This window comes from Petromyzon marinus, chromosome 34, assembly GCF_048934315.1.
Source record: "Petromyzon marinus isolate PM22_M1 ecotype Great Lakes invasive population chromosome 34, UKy_Petmar_22M1.pri1.0, whole genome shotgun sequence".
In the NCBI taxonomy this organism is placed as follows: Eukaryota; Metazoa; Chordata; class Hyperoartia; order Petromyzontiformes; family Petromyzontidae; genus Petromyzon; species Petromyzon marinus.
This window is the reverse complement of record NC_133700.1, coordinates 13,143,272-13,159,394: the sequence shown is the minus strand read 5'-3', so window position 1 is coordinate 13,159,394 and position 16,123 is coordinate 13,143,272. Positions and strand designations below refer to the sequence as shown.

The 16,123-nt window shown below is 48.0% G+C and overlaps 1 protein-coding gene across 1 annotated transcript in view; it reads left to right on the top strand.

Annotated features, from left to right (window-relative positions):
- The window catches only part of LOC116948751 (uncharacterized), a 41,676-nt gene that overhangs the window by 20,148 nt on the left and 5,405 nt on the right, over nucleotides 1–16,123 (top strand). The window contains exons 10-16 of the mRNA XM_032965795.2: nucleotides 378–477; nucleotides 1,631–1,719; nucleotides 1,839–4,292; nucleotides 4,659–4,730; nucleotides 5,548–5,660; nucleotides 6,040–6,148; nucleotides 11,837–11,911. Of these exons, the coding sequence (XP_032821686.2) occupies nucleotides 378–477; nucleotides 1,631–1,719; nucleotides 1,839–4,292; nucleotides 4,659–4,730; nucleotides 5,548–5,660; nucleotides 6,040–6,148; nucleotides 11,837–11,911 (3,012 nt within the window). The remainder of the gene's footprint in view (nucleotides 1–377; nucleotides 478–1,630; nucleotides 1,720–1,838; nucleotides 4,293–4,658; nucleotides 4,731–5,547; nucleotides 5,661–6,039; nucleotides 6,149–11,836; nucleotides 11,912–16,123) is intronic.

The window sequence follows — 16,123 nt, the reverse complement described above, 5'->3', positions numbered from 1 at the left end:
CTGCCTTGGGGGCAAAAGCAGCCTAGCAAACGATGTGAGAACCTCTCAAACGGCCATTGTGAAAATCGTGTCAATTTGAGGTTTATTGTGATGCACTGCAAGAAAACGAGCCAGGCTGCATTGTACAAATTGCATGTGTGGCGAGTGCCAAGGGGCATGCATGGCCCTGCGAGTGGAGCTCGGTGCATGGCGGGGGGCGATCCAGCGCAGACCCCTGCTCGTGGTGAGCCGCCCGTATGAAGCGGGTGTTTAATTCCCTTCTTGGAGGATGACGATGATGGCAGAGAGGTCGTTGGGGAAACAAATTACAACCTTTGACCCCTCTGCTGGCTAACGTGCGATTTACATTCTGTGATATGTGCTCTCGTGCTTTTAAGGATCAGGAGGACGGAGAGCGTGAGGCCTCACCGGAGCTGGTGGCTTGTGTAGCGCACAAGCCTGATGGGCCACTGGAACAGTGTAGACGGCACCTGATGGGTGAGCATTTCTTTCCTCTGTCCGAATCTTTATTTAGACTGGAGGAGGAATCCGATGAGCTATGAAGCTCTTTTTCACAGATGTCCAGTATGGGCGGGATCAGCAAGTTACAATGACAATGCAGAAAACGATAGGAGCTCAATATATACAAAAAGGTAAGCAAGTCACTAAATATAAATACATAATACGTAAATGATTTTTATCAAGATTTTGCAAGGCAGCAAAAACAACAATAAAACAATCCCAGAACCACATCAAGATAAAATAGTCCCTCAATAAATGGCACATCAACACCTTTTAATTATCTATCATGCATACATAATGATGATGATAATGATAATAATTATTTACAAACAACAACAACCTCTATTTGATTCACTAAACTCTTCTAAGAAGGATGTGACCTCGGGATATTTGGCCAATTCCACACATACAGCAGAGGACACAGATGAATTCACAAACCTACTTATTCTGCTGCAATCTTCTAGCCATCTCATAGCCCAGCCTGGTACAAGTGATTGTGGCAGTGGTTGTGCAAAAACTTGGGGCAATTGTGGGAAAAGTGGCGTTGGCAATGAGGACACAGATTCTGAACGTTTGTGGATTATATGGAGCTTTTTTTTTTACACCACAGCGGTGTGACGCACACATATGTACATATGTGTATGTTGAACTTCTTTCACACCATACGTAGGGAAGCGTGCTAATCGCGAGCGAGTTGTGTGGTGTATGTCGAGGACCACGGTTACCATCGTTGGAAGCCTGGCTGAGCAAGAGTGCTGCTCTGCGGAGCCCGGAAACTCCACGTGCGGCGACAGAAGCTAATGCCGCGTCACATTTACACTGCGATGTGTCGTGTCCCCTCGACGTTTGTCAAAACTCGCTTGTGTGGGGCCCACCACAAAGCCAACCTACCTATTTATAGTCCGTCGTGTTACCAGTCTGATTGCTTGACGTATTTTTTTCTTTTAATCTGGTATATTTTACAGTGTGTGCATAAATAGTTTTCAACAAAAGCTGCCAATGCGTTCACGTTTCTGCCCGAGAGGAATTTTCACGTCGCTGAGCATGACCCAAAAGTTTGAGCGAAACAAATCTCTTTCTGGGAGCGCGTCGTAACGTGCTCGTCTGCGCGTGTTATTTTCAACGATAGAAAACTTCCGCACAAACAGCCTGCAGTCGGACAGCAGCGGCTTCGTCGACGACTCGAGTGTCGACCTCAACCCAAAGAGGAACGCTGAGGTATGCAGCACCCGCCCAATTGTGCTTGGCCATCGATCTGCGACATTATGATCTCGAGAGTCATGATGGGAACCGCTCTTCCTCGTCCTCCTCCTCCTCCCCGTGTGTTCCCCTGGTAGCTCTTCTGTACTTCCCACGTGGAGATGGGCAGCAGCATGGAGAGCTCGGACAGCTGCGTGACCGTGCGGTGGATCGGTGCCAAGCAGGCCGAAGCCATCACGTGCCTGAGCCCCACATCGCCGGACATGAGCGAAGCGAGTTTCCTCACGACCGTGTCCAACTGGGACGAGGAGACATGGGACAGGGAGACGCGGGAGGGGGAGATGCAGGAAGAGGAGCTGTGGGAGGAGACGCAGGAAGGGGAAATACGGGACAGGGAAGCACGAGAGCAGGAGGCACGGCGTGGGGAGATGAGGGAAATCCATATGCGGGAGGAGGAGAAGCAGAACAGCGAGACCCAAGAGGATGAGATGCAGGAAGGGGAGATGCTGCACAGGGACGTGCAGGAGCAAGAGACACGGGATGCGGTGACGTGGGAAATGGAGTCGCATAAGGATGAAATGCAGGACGGGGAGATGCAGGAGGAAGAGATATGGAAAGAGGACAGCGCGGTAGCGTCACCGGGCCCATACTACGCTATCTCCACATCCCCGTGCGATTTGTCAGAGACGGATGGAGCGCATTTAAACAGCGTCGACCGTGGCGACTTGCCGACGGCATCAAGTCAGTGCAGTTTTTCACGGAGCGAGCAAAACCTAGCGGGCGTTGTCGACACCGTGTTTGAGATTTACATGATTTTCAGTGAGGAGCCTCAAGAAGAGCACGGCTCACAAATGAATTTCAAGCCTTTGGGATCCTTGACTCCCATCTCTAGGGAAACGTATGGAATGGAGCTTGAGTCAAGTGGCGAGCCAGAGATGGAGTGCAATCCCAGCAGAATTTTAACAGAAGACCTCATCATTAAACTCGAGGACACGCTCGGAGGAGAACTCTCCCAAGAACCCGCATCGATTGGTGAGCATTTAACGAATTCACGTGACGTGTTTCACGGCGATTTGGGCAAAAATAGCATTCCGCTGGGGTGCAACAGTGACCTGTTAGTGAGCGGCGATGTTCCTCTGATCGATGTGGGTGACCCTGCCAGGGGGAGGTCACGCCTGCAGCGACCAAACGTCGTTGATTTACGAGCGACTGAAAGTGTCTCTGAGGGGCCTGAATTGCGAGTGCAGGAAGAGGCGCATTTCGGGGCATTTGAGGTGTCCACGCCAGTGAACTGCGAGTACATCGATCACCCAAAGACGCGACGTGTCGTCGGCGAGGCGCGCTGGGAGCCAGGCACACAAGTGTTCGCGAATCTCGAGTCCCATCGACACTCCAATCGAAATTTGGAGGAGGCTTTTGATGAGGAAATCCAAGAGGGTTTGGAACAAGAAGAATCATTAAGTGATTCGGAACAAAGCTCTGTACTGGATGACTCTGATGCTGCAGGAGAAGCTGAAGGGAGAGTGCAGATTTCGGGCTCACAAGACGACCACGGGATGATTGCCAGGCCTGGAACTTGGAATCGAAATTTAACTTCTCACAAAATGATCTCATTCGTACCATCCTCTCGCTTGATATGCAGTGGCGTGCCTTACGTACCACCCTCGGTCGCTCGGAAGATACAAACGTCTCTGCACCGCATTTCTGTGAGGGACCGCGGGCAGCAGGGTGATGCTAGAGAAGCAGAGACGCCGCAAAACGTGACCTCGCCACTGAAGGCAACGTCACCTCCTGCCACGAGAGCGCAGCAGGGAGCATCCCCACCGTGCCCAGGTTTGTCGATGCCCCGTGGCCTCTTCTCTAGTGAGAGACCCTCCCCAGTGCCCGGTAAACCTCCGGTAAAGTGGGTTGAGTCTCCTCGCGTCGTATCGTCGATACTCATAATGAACGGCACGGACGACCACGCGGCACGCCTTCCCCGTCGCGTCCAGTTTGCACCCAGCAGCTCTCCCACATCTCACAAAGAAAATAAATGTCCTCAGAGGAATGAGGAAAGCGCGACGAGGAAAATCGAAAGGAACTCTAATAGAGGTTATGGCGCTGACGGCGGCTGTAGAATGGACGACCGTGCGAAAACGTGTCGGACGGAACTGTTCGTGCCTTTACGAAGAAAACAGCACAAATTCTTGGACAGCAGTGTTCAGCCCTCGCGACTCCACTCGAGGTGCGGCGAAGACAACGATGTCTTCGCAGGCCACCATCACTCGTGCATGGGCAATTCCTCAAGTGTTCACCCTTGGCACCTTGTCAGCCAGCCCTGCTGTCCCGAGTACCATCACGCTCACCACCACCACCACCACCGTCGCCAGAGTGTGCCATTGTGTGACGAGTGCGGCGCCGCTCAGGTTCTTCCTGCGAGGTCGCCGTGCTCACTTGCCGTGTGCGCCAGCGTCGTTCCCTGGCACGCGGCGCCGTGCTCCCCGTGGGCACCATGTGGGCACGGCGCGTCTTGTGCACGTACGCTGGAGGCCCGACTTATGGAGGTTCTGTGCGGGATCCAGCTCGCCGTGAGGAGCGTCACTGCCTCGCTGGTGAGTGCCCGCATTGCTGCTCTGGTATTGACACCTGTCCTGGTTTTCCCAGGATTGCCCCACTTTTTAGTTAACTGTCCTGGTAAATGGGCAAGTGCTTCCATTAAAAGTTAAGTTTTTATCGGTTCCGTATAGTTCTCCCCTCTTCCTGTATCATGAGATATTCTTATTCTCATGATATCCCAGTTTTTTGTACCACTGAGCTGGAAATCCTAGTTGCTGCTTATGTCATAATGCACCTGTGTGGCAGTGATGCTGGCACCTCCCTTCAGCTCCATGCTGGCGCCTCCCTCCAGCTCCATGCTGGTAGGTAATGGATGAGTTTGATTTTGGTTTTGACTGAAATATCATCTGGGTGACCTGTAGATCGGTGGAACAGACGCGGGTCACGTGGCAGAAACCTCTAAAGACTTTCAAGAGCAGCGGCTCCGGACTGAGGTGATCCGACTGGAAAGGGCAGCGTTCAAACGCCATGCTGCCTGGGGTGGCCACGCAGAGCTTGCGTTCACTTCAGAGAGAATCAGAAATTTTGAATATTTTCCATCACATCGATTGTAAATGGAGGCAAGGAAAAAGTGCCGTGAGTGTATGGGCAAGTGCTGTTTTAGTGAGCACCTATTACATAGCAATACAAAGACAAAGATCCCCCTTATAGCCTTAATAGACCGTTGGGGCAAGTGTTGTTAGCGAGCACCACGCCCAGTTGCCTTTGTCTCCCCAGGGGCGATGTTTACAAACAGCGCTCGGTACTGAGGCTGTCAGGCCCAGAACCGGTTCAGATAATTGTCACTGGTGTTGGCCATGAGCGGGAATTGAACTCGGGTCACCAGTTTCTTAGCGCATCACGCTAGCCGCTGCACTATGTGTGTTGAACTTTTTTTGCACCGCACGTAGCCAACCGTGCTAATTGGAGGTGCACTACCACTCCCCACGCACCGATATAAGACAAAGACACAGATTCCCTGTACAGCCTTAACTGATGGGGCAAGTGCTGTTAGCGAGCACCTAATGAAGGCCGGCATGGCACACACTGATATACACACGCATGCGTAGGTACACACATGCACACTGGTGTTACATGGTTATGTACACAAAGGTACAACAGGTGCCTGCAAACAACAAAATCTCACGGCCGTTTAAAACAATTGCGGGGTCTGCGGATGCCGTGAAGGTGTTTGGCGCTGGACAGCGGAAATGATGATGAGCGTTGTCCACTGTTCTCGCTGTCTTCTGTTTTTCACCCCGGATGCGGCAGTATGCCCTGCACGAGATGGACTCTGTGCAGAGAGACCTGTTGCGCTTCGAGCGAGAGATGAGCGAGCTGGAGCAGCAGTCAGCAGCGCAGCCAGCGGTGACGCAGCGCCACAGGTGCGAGTGCGTGTGTGTGTGTCTGGGTAGAGCAGTTGTGTAGTGGTTAGCGCGCTGCGCTATGAACCTTGTGACCAGAGGTCGATTCCCACTCACGGCCAACACCAGTGATGATTATCTGAACCAGTCCAGGGTCTCACCTAGGTCGACTTAGCCTCAAGTGGGTACCTGCTGCGGTGGAGTGTCTGTGGTGTCGGCCCCACAGCCATCCTACAGCCACCGACGCCTGTGGCCTAGCTCGCACGTGACACCACGGAGTGCTCGAAGTAGCTCGTCCAGCGATGCCTACAGCAGAGAAACGTCGCTTTGAGATGTTGCCGTGCGATTGGAGCACCACGCGGGTTTCTCTACCCCCACATCTCATGCCGCACACGTCCAGGCGGGAGTGGGAGAGGCTGCGGGCCCTGCGTGAAGACGTGCGGAGGGAGCTGGCCCAGCTGCAGGAGCGGCTGCGGGACAGGAGGCGAGCGCTAGAGGGGCAGCTGCAGGTGGGTCACTTGACTCTTGGTCGCCCGCGGCTATCGGATGAAACTCATCACCAGTGGGATCGGACGGCTGTGCGTGTTGGCTTTTCTTTGTTAAACATTGACGGCAACAGCCGCCATTCAGCCATAAGTGACCATGGCGTTACCATGGCACTATTGCCAGGTGGCAAGATGTTAACTTCATCGCCTGGTATACAGAAGATCATGGGTTCGATCCCGACCCCGACGCCTGTATATTTGAAGTTTGCATTTTCACCCCGTGGTCGGATTTTTCTCCGGGTCCTGTTTTTTTTCCCTCCACATTCACAAACATGCGTTTCGAGTATTTGGCTGCTCTACATTTCCACATAAGCCCCTTTGCTGACCTATCCTTTGTGGTCAGACCACTTCTGAAAAAGAGCTATATAGCTCAGTCGGCCTTACCTGGTTAAATAAAAACATTTAAATAGTTATTTTTTATATAGATGCACTTTGACGCCACGTGAAGTGGCATTGCCTTACCGGCAGGAGGTCACAGGACAGTCTTGGGTGTTATGAGTTAACTGAAATGACTGGAGAATGGCGCCCCCTGTGCTCCCCACTGTGCCACCTTTGCTGCCTTTTAGCCACCCGTGACTCTGCTAGTGATGTGCACCTGTATAGCCTTCATGGACTGTTGGGACAAGTACTATTTGCATGCACATAGTACTTTAGGCCGCCACGTTACATGATAGGGTGGTGTCACCAGCACCATGTCTGGCTGTCATTGTCTCCCCAGTATTGATACTGCCTCCGCAGTACTTACTGATACATTGCACCTGATGTGGATGTAGGGGAAGCGTGGGGTAGTTTTTGACGCCAATTGCGATTGCTCCTATCTGGTACTTATGTCTTATAAAGAAGGTCCTTGCCTGTAACATCTGGCTATTCGCCAGCATTGGATAAAAAATCCTGCATCTGCTGATGAGACATGATGTTAAATATGGCCTGGAAGCTGCTTGCACTCCCAGATGGGCCGTGGGGCTGATGGGTCGTATAAAAATAATTTAAAATGTTTCATGGGAAAAGACGTATATATGAAGAAGACAATGTCTGCTTGTGTATTCTATCATCTATGGCTGGGAACTGAACCATCTATGGCTGGAATTGTGGCATGATTCTCTAACTGTATCAACACCGCACACACACCCAATGCCACACACACCTCACACATGCACTCACAACGGAGCTCGATCGCCTGCAGCGTGGATAATTCCACGTGTTGAGATGCTTTAGCATCTGTGTCACGCGTGGTGCAGCACTGGCCCAGCAGCGGAGCTGTGTTGATGGTAATTGCACGAGCGATGGCAGTAATCACTTCCGTTTGTCGTGTTTTTCTTTTAACTGGGACGAAAAATCAGGCAAAAAATATAGCTTGGGACTTTGATGTAGCAAATCTAAAGGTAGCTTTAAAAAAATATTTGTGCGATATCATTTAGTGTAGAGCAGCAACGCCTGTCAAATTTACCGATGGCAAGAGTCAATACCAGTCACTAAAGAGGCACGCGTGTGCATCACGCAAGTCGACAGAATCTAACATCGGGTCCGATCAGCCTCATTGGGCGTACAAATTTACAACGGTAACGTTTTATTACATCTACGTAATGCTGAAACGGCAGTGCCAGATTATCCTAGTTGCAAAAGTAGCATATGTTACGGGCCCCACACTTTCAAGAGCCCCGCGCTAAATGCTTTCAAGCTATCAATTCCGGTTCAGTGATTCTGCACTTGCTCTTTCTATAGGACTATACAGCCTTCAACTTTTATGAACGACTAGGTGTTTAAGTTAGCGATTTGTCGTATTATCTGGCTGTATAGCAAGTGAAAAAATACAATTACTTTACTATGCGAGTAAAAAATTAGTGTTTTAACATTTGTGTTTTTTTTAATTTATGGCCCCTTTATAACATATGCTGCAGACCCCACACTAGCTTAATCCGGTACTGTGAAACGGTCTCGGTGATAACCAACATATAATCCCGGACCATCCACGAAGGTCCTTTTCTAGCCATGCCACATGCTGTCAAAGTGTCACCGTCGCTGTGTAGCACGTCGCGGTATGTGCCGTGATTTGTTACGATTTAGTTTTTCACTTTATTTTTGGGTCGTTCCTCCTAGTGCGCCATTGAGCTGGTGGGGGGGCAATCATCGATAACTGTGTGCAGTGCGCGTTGGGTACTTGGGCTTTTGTTGCCCGCCAAATGTTGCATTAAGGTTATTATGTACGTAGGTATGTGTGCGTACTGTGTGGCGCAGCGGTTAGCGTGTTGCGCGACAAACCCAGCGACCCAAGTTCGATTCCCAGTCACGGCCAACACTAGCGACGATTATCTGAACTGGCCCTGGGCCTCCTCCCCTAGGTCGACTCGGCCTCAAATGAGTACCTGGTGCGGCGTATAAACATCACCACTGGAGAGACAAATGCGGTTGGACGTGCTGTTGACCACCCACCCCCTCGTGTACCGTGCCAACCTTCGTAGGTGTTCGCTAACAACACTTGCCTCAACAATCTGTTAAGGCTATACGGAGAATCTTTGTCTTTGTATGCATGTTGAACTTCTTTCATACCATAAATAGCCAATCATGCTAATCAGAATGCGGGGAATATATTTGCAGTGGTACCTCGGTATAGGTCGTTAATTCGTTCCAGAAGGTAGGACTTGACGTATACCGGAAGTGACGTCTACCAAACGAATTCTTCCCATAAGAAATAAAGGGAAAGGAAGTAATCCATTCCAGAGTATAATAAATTATATTTTATATGGTATATTATACATTCATGGGGTTGTATAACATAATTTAGACACTACTTATTATTACTAAAATGCATACATACATTAAAATAAATGCATAAATAAATTACAATAAATTGAAATATTTTTTTTTATATCAATAAAGAATTAAAGCTTTCGTGACTGCATAAATTACTCATTGGTTTTTTCGGTAAAGTCACGTATGTAGAAATACGGTCGGAACGTTGTGATTGATTTATTTTATTTTAATATCGTTTTATTGTATTTCTACATACGTGACTTTACCGAAAAAACCAATGAGTAAATTAATATCACTTTACCTTGCTGAGAGGAGTTGATAGCCTACGAGGATGGTGGTGAGGAAGGGGAGGAGGAGGAGATGTTATTTTATAGGAGAGTCCCCTTCCATTAAAACTTCAGGAAGCTGAAATTCTGGGGGTTTTTCTCTTTTCTGTTTTTTCTTTCTTGACTTGGACCTGGTTGAGGCTCACCAGGTTTGAGTTTTACTAAAAACCTGTCCATTGAAGTTTGTTTTTGCCTTCTAAGAATGAACGAGATCTACATGCAGACTGAGCCGCTTTGTTTGAGTCGTGAACGGGGTATACGCGGGTACGCGGTGACTCATCCCGACCCATACAAGTTCTAGCAAGCGCGTCGTATCCTAAGCAGATATCCTATCCCAAGAAATGTTTTTCTCGTCAAAACACGACGTATACCAAATTCGACGTATTCCAAAGTGGTCGTATACCGAGGTACCACTGTATATTAGTCTTCAAGTAAATCGGTCCAATAACAGAGGGTGGCGTGGGGCTGAGAAGGCGGGGTGGGGGGCCAATCCCACCCAGGCCCGCTCATCACCTCCAGTTGCAGGCGCAGAGTGGCCCAACCCAATCGATTAACGTCGCGCTAATGTCTCCCTTATTTATTTATTTTCTCCTCCTCTCATGTTTGATGGAAAATCAATCACAGCTCTCGGCGTGCAATAAATATCAAGTGTCCGTAAGTGATAGCACTCGCTTCTTCCTGCAATGCCAAGCTGTCATTTAAGCACCGCAGCTGATGCTAGGCACTGCTTATCTATTAGGTTCGGAAAGCTGTCCTTATCATTGTCTCCTCCATCCCATCTTGAAAATTTTTAATTCGAATCAATAAATGCTAAAACGCCGATGCAAAATCAATATTCCACGACCTAAAAATTAGTTTGACTGCATTGGCGCATTCTAGTAAACCACGGGCGAGGCACTGAACGAACATCGGTGCCGATGACCAAATGACATCGCGCCTCATCTGGTCCCATCTCAGAAGCCAAGGAGGATTGAGCCTGGTTGGTGCTCGGATCCGTAACCACCTGTACATACCAGGTGTTTTGGGCCTAAGGCTACGGTGTGCCAATAGATGGCAGTACAGCAATGAGTTCAGTCCACAGAGTGATTTGTGAATTGAATCCGTAGATTGAATCTATCCACGTCGCGCTTTCCGTGATATTTTCTCATATACTTGGGTGTTCTTTGGGTACAGAACTGGCCAAACATTGCAACGTAAGTCTTTGTTGAAATGTTTTTATCAGGTATATATGTTGAACTTCTTTCGCACCGTACGTAGCCAACCATTCTAATCGGTGTGTCGGGGAAGGATAACAAACTAAGTGCATAAAGCAGTTCCAAATAAATGATGTTTTTATCTAGATGATTTAGAAGTTCATAGCTCCAGTGGCTTCCTGATATCGGAAGGAAGAGCGTTCCAGACAGCTGCAGAAGCGCATCTGAGATCACGCGATGCAGTGACCGTCTTTGTTCGATAGTTAGTCAAAAGCCGCTGCAAGGGTGCCTGTAGTTTGCGTCATGGTTCATGCTCCTTGACGAGTTTTGAGAGTTGGTGAGACTTGGTGAGGCTTTCCCAAATAAATTACGACTACAGTACTACCGGTATTATTGGCATGAAGAGTTGGCGATGTGAGGGTTTTTGTGGAGGAATCGGTATCCATACTTCAGTGGGTGAGGCATGTTCTGCAAGAGATGGAACATTCTTTTGAAAGCATTTGATAACACTTGATAACATTTGATAACACTTGCAGGGCGCACTGCTGTTGGTGAAGTCACAACTGTATCTCTCATGGTTCTCCCGGGTCGGGCAGCCTTGGTGGTGGTGGCGATGAGAAAAAGACATTCGCAGCCACCGCTCGCATTCCCCAGAGCAGGCGAACCCGCGCCGGGCGAACTGGAGCTGTGTGCTATCGCACGGCGACATTCATGATCAAGGGCGACAGTTCGCAAATGCGTTCTATTTGAGGGCTTCACTGGGAGCAATGTACTGGCAGCTTTGGAGGCGCACAGGCACATTTGTGTTAATTTAAAAACGTTGCATCGCATTTGCAGAATGCATTGTTAACAAAACCAAACAGCCCAAGTTGGTTGAGATTATTCCCGGGCAGTCACTGCAAAGTGAGAGATGTGTAATCACGATTAGCATCATCAGTCATGATCCATCCACAGCTGGATGAAGGCCTCAACAAGCCATCCTATTTCACACTCCTGTGATATAATAACCCACCTAGCACCTGCGCAAATGCTCCATCTCCTTGATGTACGTCCTCTCAGATGCATTCCACCCCTTCGCTGCCATTACGTCATTATGCTAAACCATTGGCCATTGTCGCTTCTAGTGATGTATCCCACCCGATCCCACATTGCTTTTGTTCAATGAGACTGACTGTATTTAACTTGTGCATGGTCTCTAATCCGTGTGTTCCTCTGTCTGTCTCTCAGTGTCATCGTTTGTGTCTGTTTTCAATCCATGTCGTAACGGGTAGTACGAATTGATTAAAATGTTCTTCATTATTAAGTTCAGCATTCCAAAACAACTCTAACCTCGCTCTTTCCGCCTCATTAGCCACCGTGTTAAATCTCTCTCTTGCTCTCAGGCGGAACCCACATGGGGAGCGGCAGCCACAGAGAGGAGCGCGAAATCCTCCGAGAGTCCGTTCCTGCAGCACATGGTGAGTGCCGCTTCTTAAGAGCCACTCTAACCCCTGACCCCGAGCCGTGGCCCCAGCCTCGGCACGAGCCCCAGAGACGATCCATACTCCTGCCTCGATTACTGTGCATCAATGCGGCAATTACTGCTAATTGAATGACTAATAAGTGTCGTGTACTTGTTTTTTTGTTATTGCTCGGTATCATCTGTATTCAATCCCATTAGCCTAGCGGCTTGCCATCGCGAAGTCATGCAGAATGACTCGATTTCCCCACGAGTGAGGGTGGAGGTTTAGATTGGTGGATTTTGATGGCATTCACCCTACACAGGGCTCATCCGAATTGTGCAAAATCCAGAAATATGTGTAGATAGGGCTCCTTTTGCAGCTGATCCGTTGGCTGTTCACATCACGTGGTTTTTCACCATGGAAGTGGAAAAGGAAGGCAAGTTACCATTCTTGGTTGTTTTAATCAAAAATAGACCAGATGGCTCATTGGGACACTCTACAGAAAAGCCACCCACACGGATTCCTATCTAAAACCTGACTCCCACCACTAATATCCAGCCCAGCCTCATCAAAACCCCACACCATAGGGCCCGTTGCATCTCCGACCAGCACCACCTAGCCAGTGAACTGGAGCACATACAACCAAGCCCTAGAGATGAATGGATATTCAGACCACACAATCTGCAAAGCTGTCACCCCAACTTTGGGGAGAGAACCATCTGAAGACCCAATCAAAACCATCAACTTGCCATACATAGCAGGGGTTACCAAAAATATTTCCAAAACCATGAACAAACACAAAATCCAGGTTCGATTCAACACGTACATACAATTCGTGATCTGATCCCATCTGTGAAGGATGTGATCCCTGATATGCAATTCCCCAGCGTCTACAAACTAAGCTGTGTCTGCGGCAGTAGTTACATTGGGGAAACTAAACGACATGTCTCGGACCGTGTTCATGAACACAAGGCAGATCTGAAACACGGTTGGACCAATACCTCGGCCGTGGCTGATCATTGCTTTAACGCTGTGGGCTCACATGAAATAGATTTTTCCAAGACGAATGTACTATGCAAACCCACTGGCTATCATCAAAGATTTGTCCATGAAGCCATCCAGATATATAAAAACAGACACAACTTCAACCGAGAAGATGGGTACAAATTGAGCAATCGTTGGAAGGACGTGATTAACCAGGTAAAGTCTTAACCTGCTGTGATGTTTCCATCCTTCCTGCCGATGTTAGCCGACTCTCTGACAGGCTGGATGTCCTACTCGATCTGCCCCTGAAGCAACATTGACATGCTAATCTCTCACAATACAATGGCCACTTCCACAGCCTCAGAGAGACCATCTCTAGCCCCGCCCTTTTACCCTGAGGCGACTCCCATTTCAGGCCTATATAAGACTTTGTTTCAGTAGCTTTCTCTCTCTCACCTGAAGACGATTGCCTGTGTTGCGATCGAAACGTCGTGATCTATTATTTTTCTATCTATGTGACTTTACCAAAAGACCTAAAGAGTATAATACAGATACATATTAATTAAATGAGTGTGAGATGGAGAGAGAAGCCAAACCTTTATAAACGTCGGTATTGAACGTGTTTTCCTGATTTAAGATAATATATACAATTGCCACATGGATCGTATGTATGAAATGCCAAGATTGATAAACAGATGGTTTTGATAACCACACATGGTTCTGATCTCTCCACCAAGCCGGTTGCTCATCACTCCGTCACAAATCCATGTAACAAGTGTAAGAAATCAAACGTGTCATATTTGTACTTTGAGTACACAGAATCATGTAGTTAACTATTAATCTCATTCCAATGCTGTTGTAAAAATTGTGTTCGTTTCCTAGGTACAGAGTACAGCCATAAATGCGATAGTTGTGTTAAAAGCAAGTGAAAGGTAAAGGTGCAGCCCTGCAATTGCTTGGTCACTCCACTGCCTCCACCAGAGGGAGCTATAGACGATATTTCGGCCTCCTCTTGCACGCTCGCCAGACTATCATTTGGAAGCGCTGTTATGTACGTTTTTCGCACAGTACATAGCCAACTGTGCTAATCGGAGGTGCGGGGAAAGACAACAAACTAAACACAAAAATAAGTTCTTAAGAAATAAGTTTTCAATCTAGAAAAGAAAACTGCATAGTTTCAGGTGGACGTACCCACACTTTACTCCACCACACGCGATCGGCAGATGGACTGTTGTTTTACACATTTACACTGCTGGGTGCACACCCAGATGTAGTAGAATTCAATAAAATTGCCTCATTCTTTTAGCTGCCTGACCGGGAGATCAAATGGAACCAGCGACATGTGGATTGCAAGTCCAGTGTGCTGACCATTACACTGTGGTGGTAGCATCCTCGAGTTAAATATGAGCTCAAAGTGAAATTAAAGTGTTAAAATACTCAACATTTATTTGACTTTAGACTCAGTTTATATGATGTGGAAAACATAGAATCCAAGTGGATGCATGTGTGCTGCCTTCAGGCCAGCACTCGGCACTCAGAAGACGGTTATCGAGTTTTACCAGCGGATGAACATTATTCTCTCACTCCGCACTTGCTTTCACCTCCATTCCTGGAGCCCTGTGACGGTGTTTGCTTCACCATTAAGACCATGCCTGTGACCCGTGGATTGTGAACGCTGCTTTGGTTGAGAGCGGCAGGTGAATGTTTGTTTTCCTCCTCGGCCTGCGATCAACACAGGTAGCGGGGTCACTGGAGCCACGTCCACGTGAACCCGGCAATCCGATCAAGTCCGTGGCCCATGGTGTGCGGTGTCGTTGAGGCCGCAGATTAGCCGATGGAACAGCAGGAATGGATGCCGCGGTGAAACGAATCAGCTGTGGGAATTGAGTGTGCCTGGAAAACCAAATCTTGAACCCCGTTCTTTTGTGGTGACTTGCGCGTTCGTTGCTTGCGCGCTCCTGCCTCGATGGAATATGTGTACGCGCCGGGTTTTATTGGGAATGCCATTCATCAACGAAGATTTTTTGCAATTTGAGTGGCGGAATGAGTTGCGACAAACGGTACCCAAACCAAATGTGTATGATACATCCTATGCGTGCATTTCAGTTGGATGTTTAAAATCTGGAGCAGAATTGGACATGTGGCTCCATTACCTACAAATCCCTGTTTGGTGGTTTTAATAAGAGAATGTGCCAGTTTACTTAGGAACGCCTCGCTGAGTCTAAATACTTTTTTTTCAGGAGGGTTTAGCCAAGATTTTGCAGGAGGGGATGACGTTACTCTGTGTATTCCTAATTGAGTAATTTGCAGGAATATTTTCAGCATTTGGTGCTTGGCCGACACTAGTTTACATTGATGTGTTTTTAGCTTTAGGAGGAAACTCAAGAACCCAGAGGATACGCATGCAGAACATGGGGAGACCATACCAATCCTCTGCAGAAAGGCGCCTGAGTCAGGAATCGAACCCATGTCCTTGTTGTTGTGAGGTGCAAGCATCACTGACCCACCCTGCCCAAGAAGAGATGCCACTCTTAGCTCGGTGTGGGTTTCATTTCAGACCCTCCTGGTTGCCCAACGGGTTTAGCACGATAATGTGAGCACTTGGACACGTTTATTCACCACACTTGATGAACTGTAATATTTACAGGCATAATTTGATTCATAACTTCTCTAAATCATTATAGATGTTTATGCCTGTGATTGGACGAATGCATCCAGTTTAAGAGTTTATTTTAACGTATTAAGTTCTGCTTTGTTGCATGGTCATCGTACGGATACCACAGGCATGAGACAGAATGATGAGAAACTATAGAAACAAGAACAGAGGAGGCAGAAAATAATTGCTTCTAGAATCATGAAATCACTGTTGGGAGGGAAAGGATGGGGGTGAATCATGGCATGACTGGAGGGGTGATGTCAGGGAAGCTGAGGTGGATATTTTAAAAACTTCCCGATGATAGGACTAGCTAATTGGATGAGGCGGTGCAAGCAGTCGCTTGACAAGAGTCTTCTCTTTTAATGAGCTGCACCAATTTCTATTCGTGTCTAAAATAAGTGTGGGAATGAAGATGGTCTCAATTATTGCACTCGGCTTTACAAAGTAATTTGTGTGGCTTTAAATGATGGGTGCGTTTAATGCGAGCCACCAAACCGGGAGGTAGATCTTTATTTTATGGTGGTAAAATTCGTTTACTTTGAGAAATGGTCATTATAGGCATTTTAATGTTCAAATCAAATTGTTTA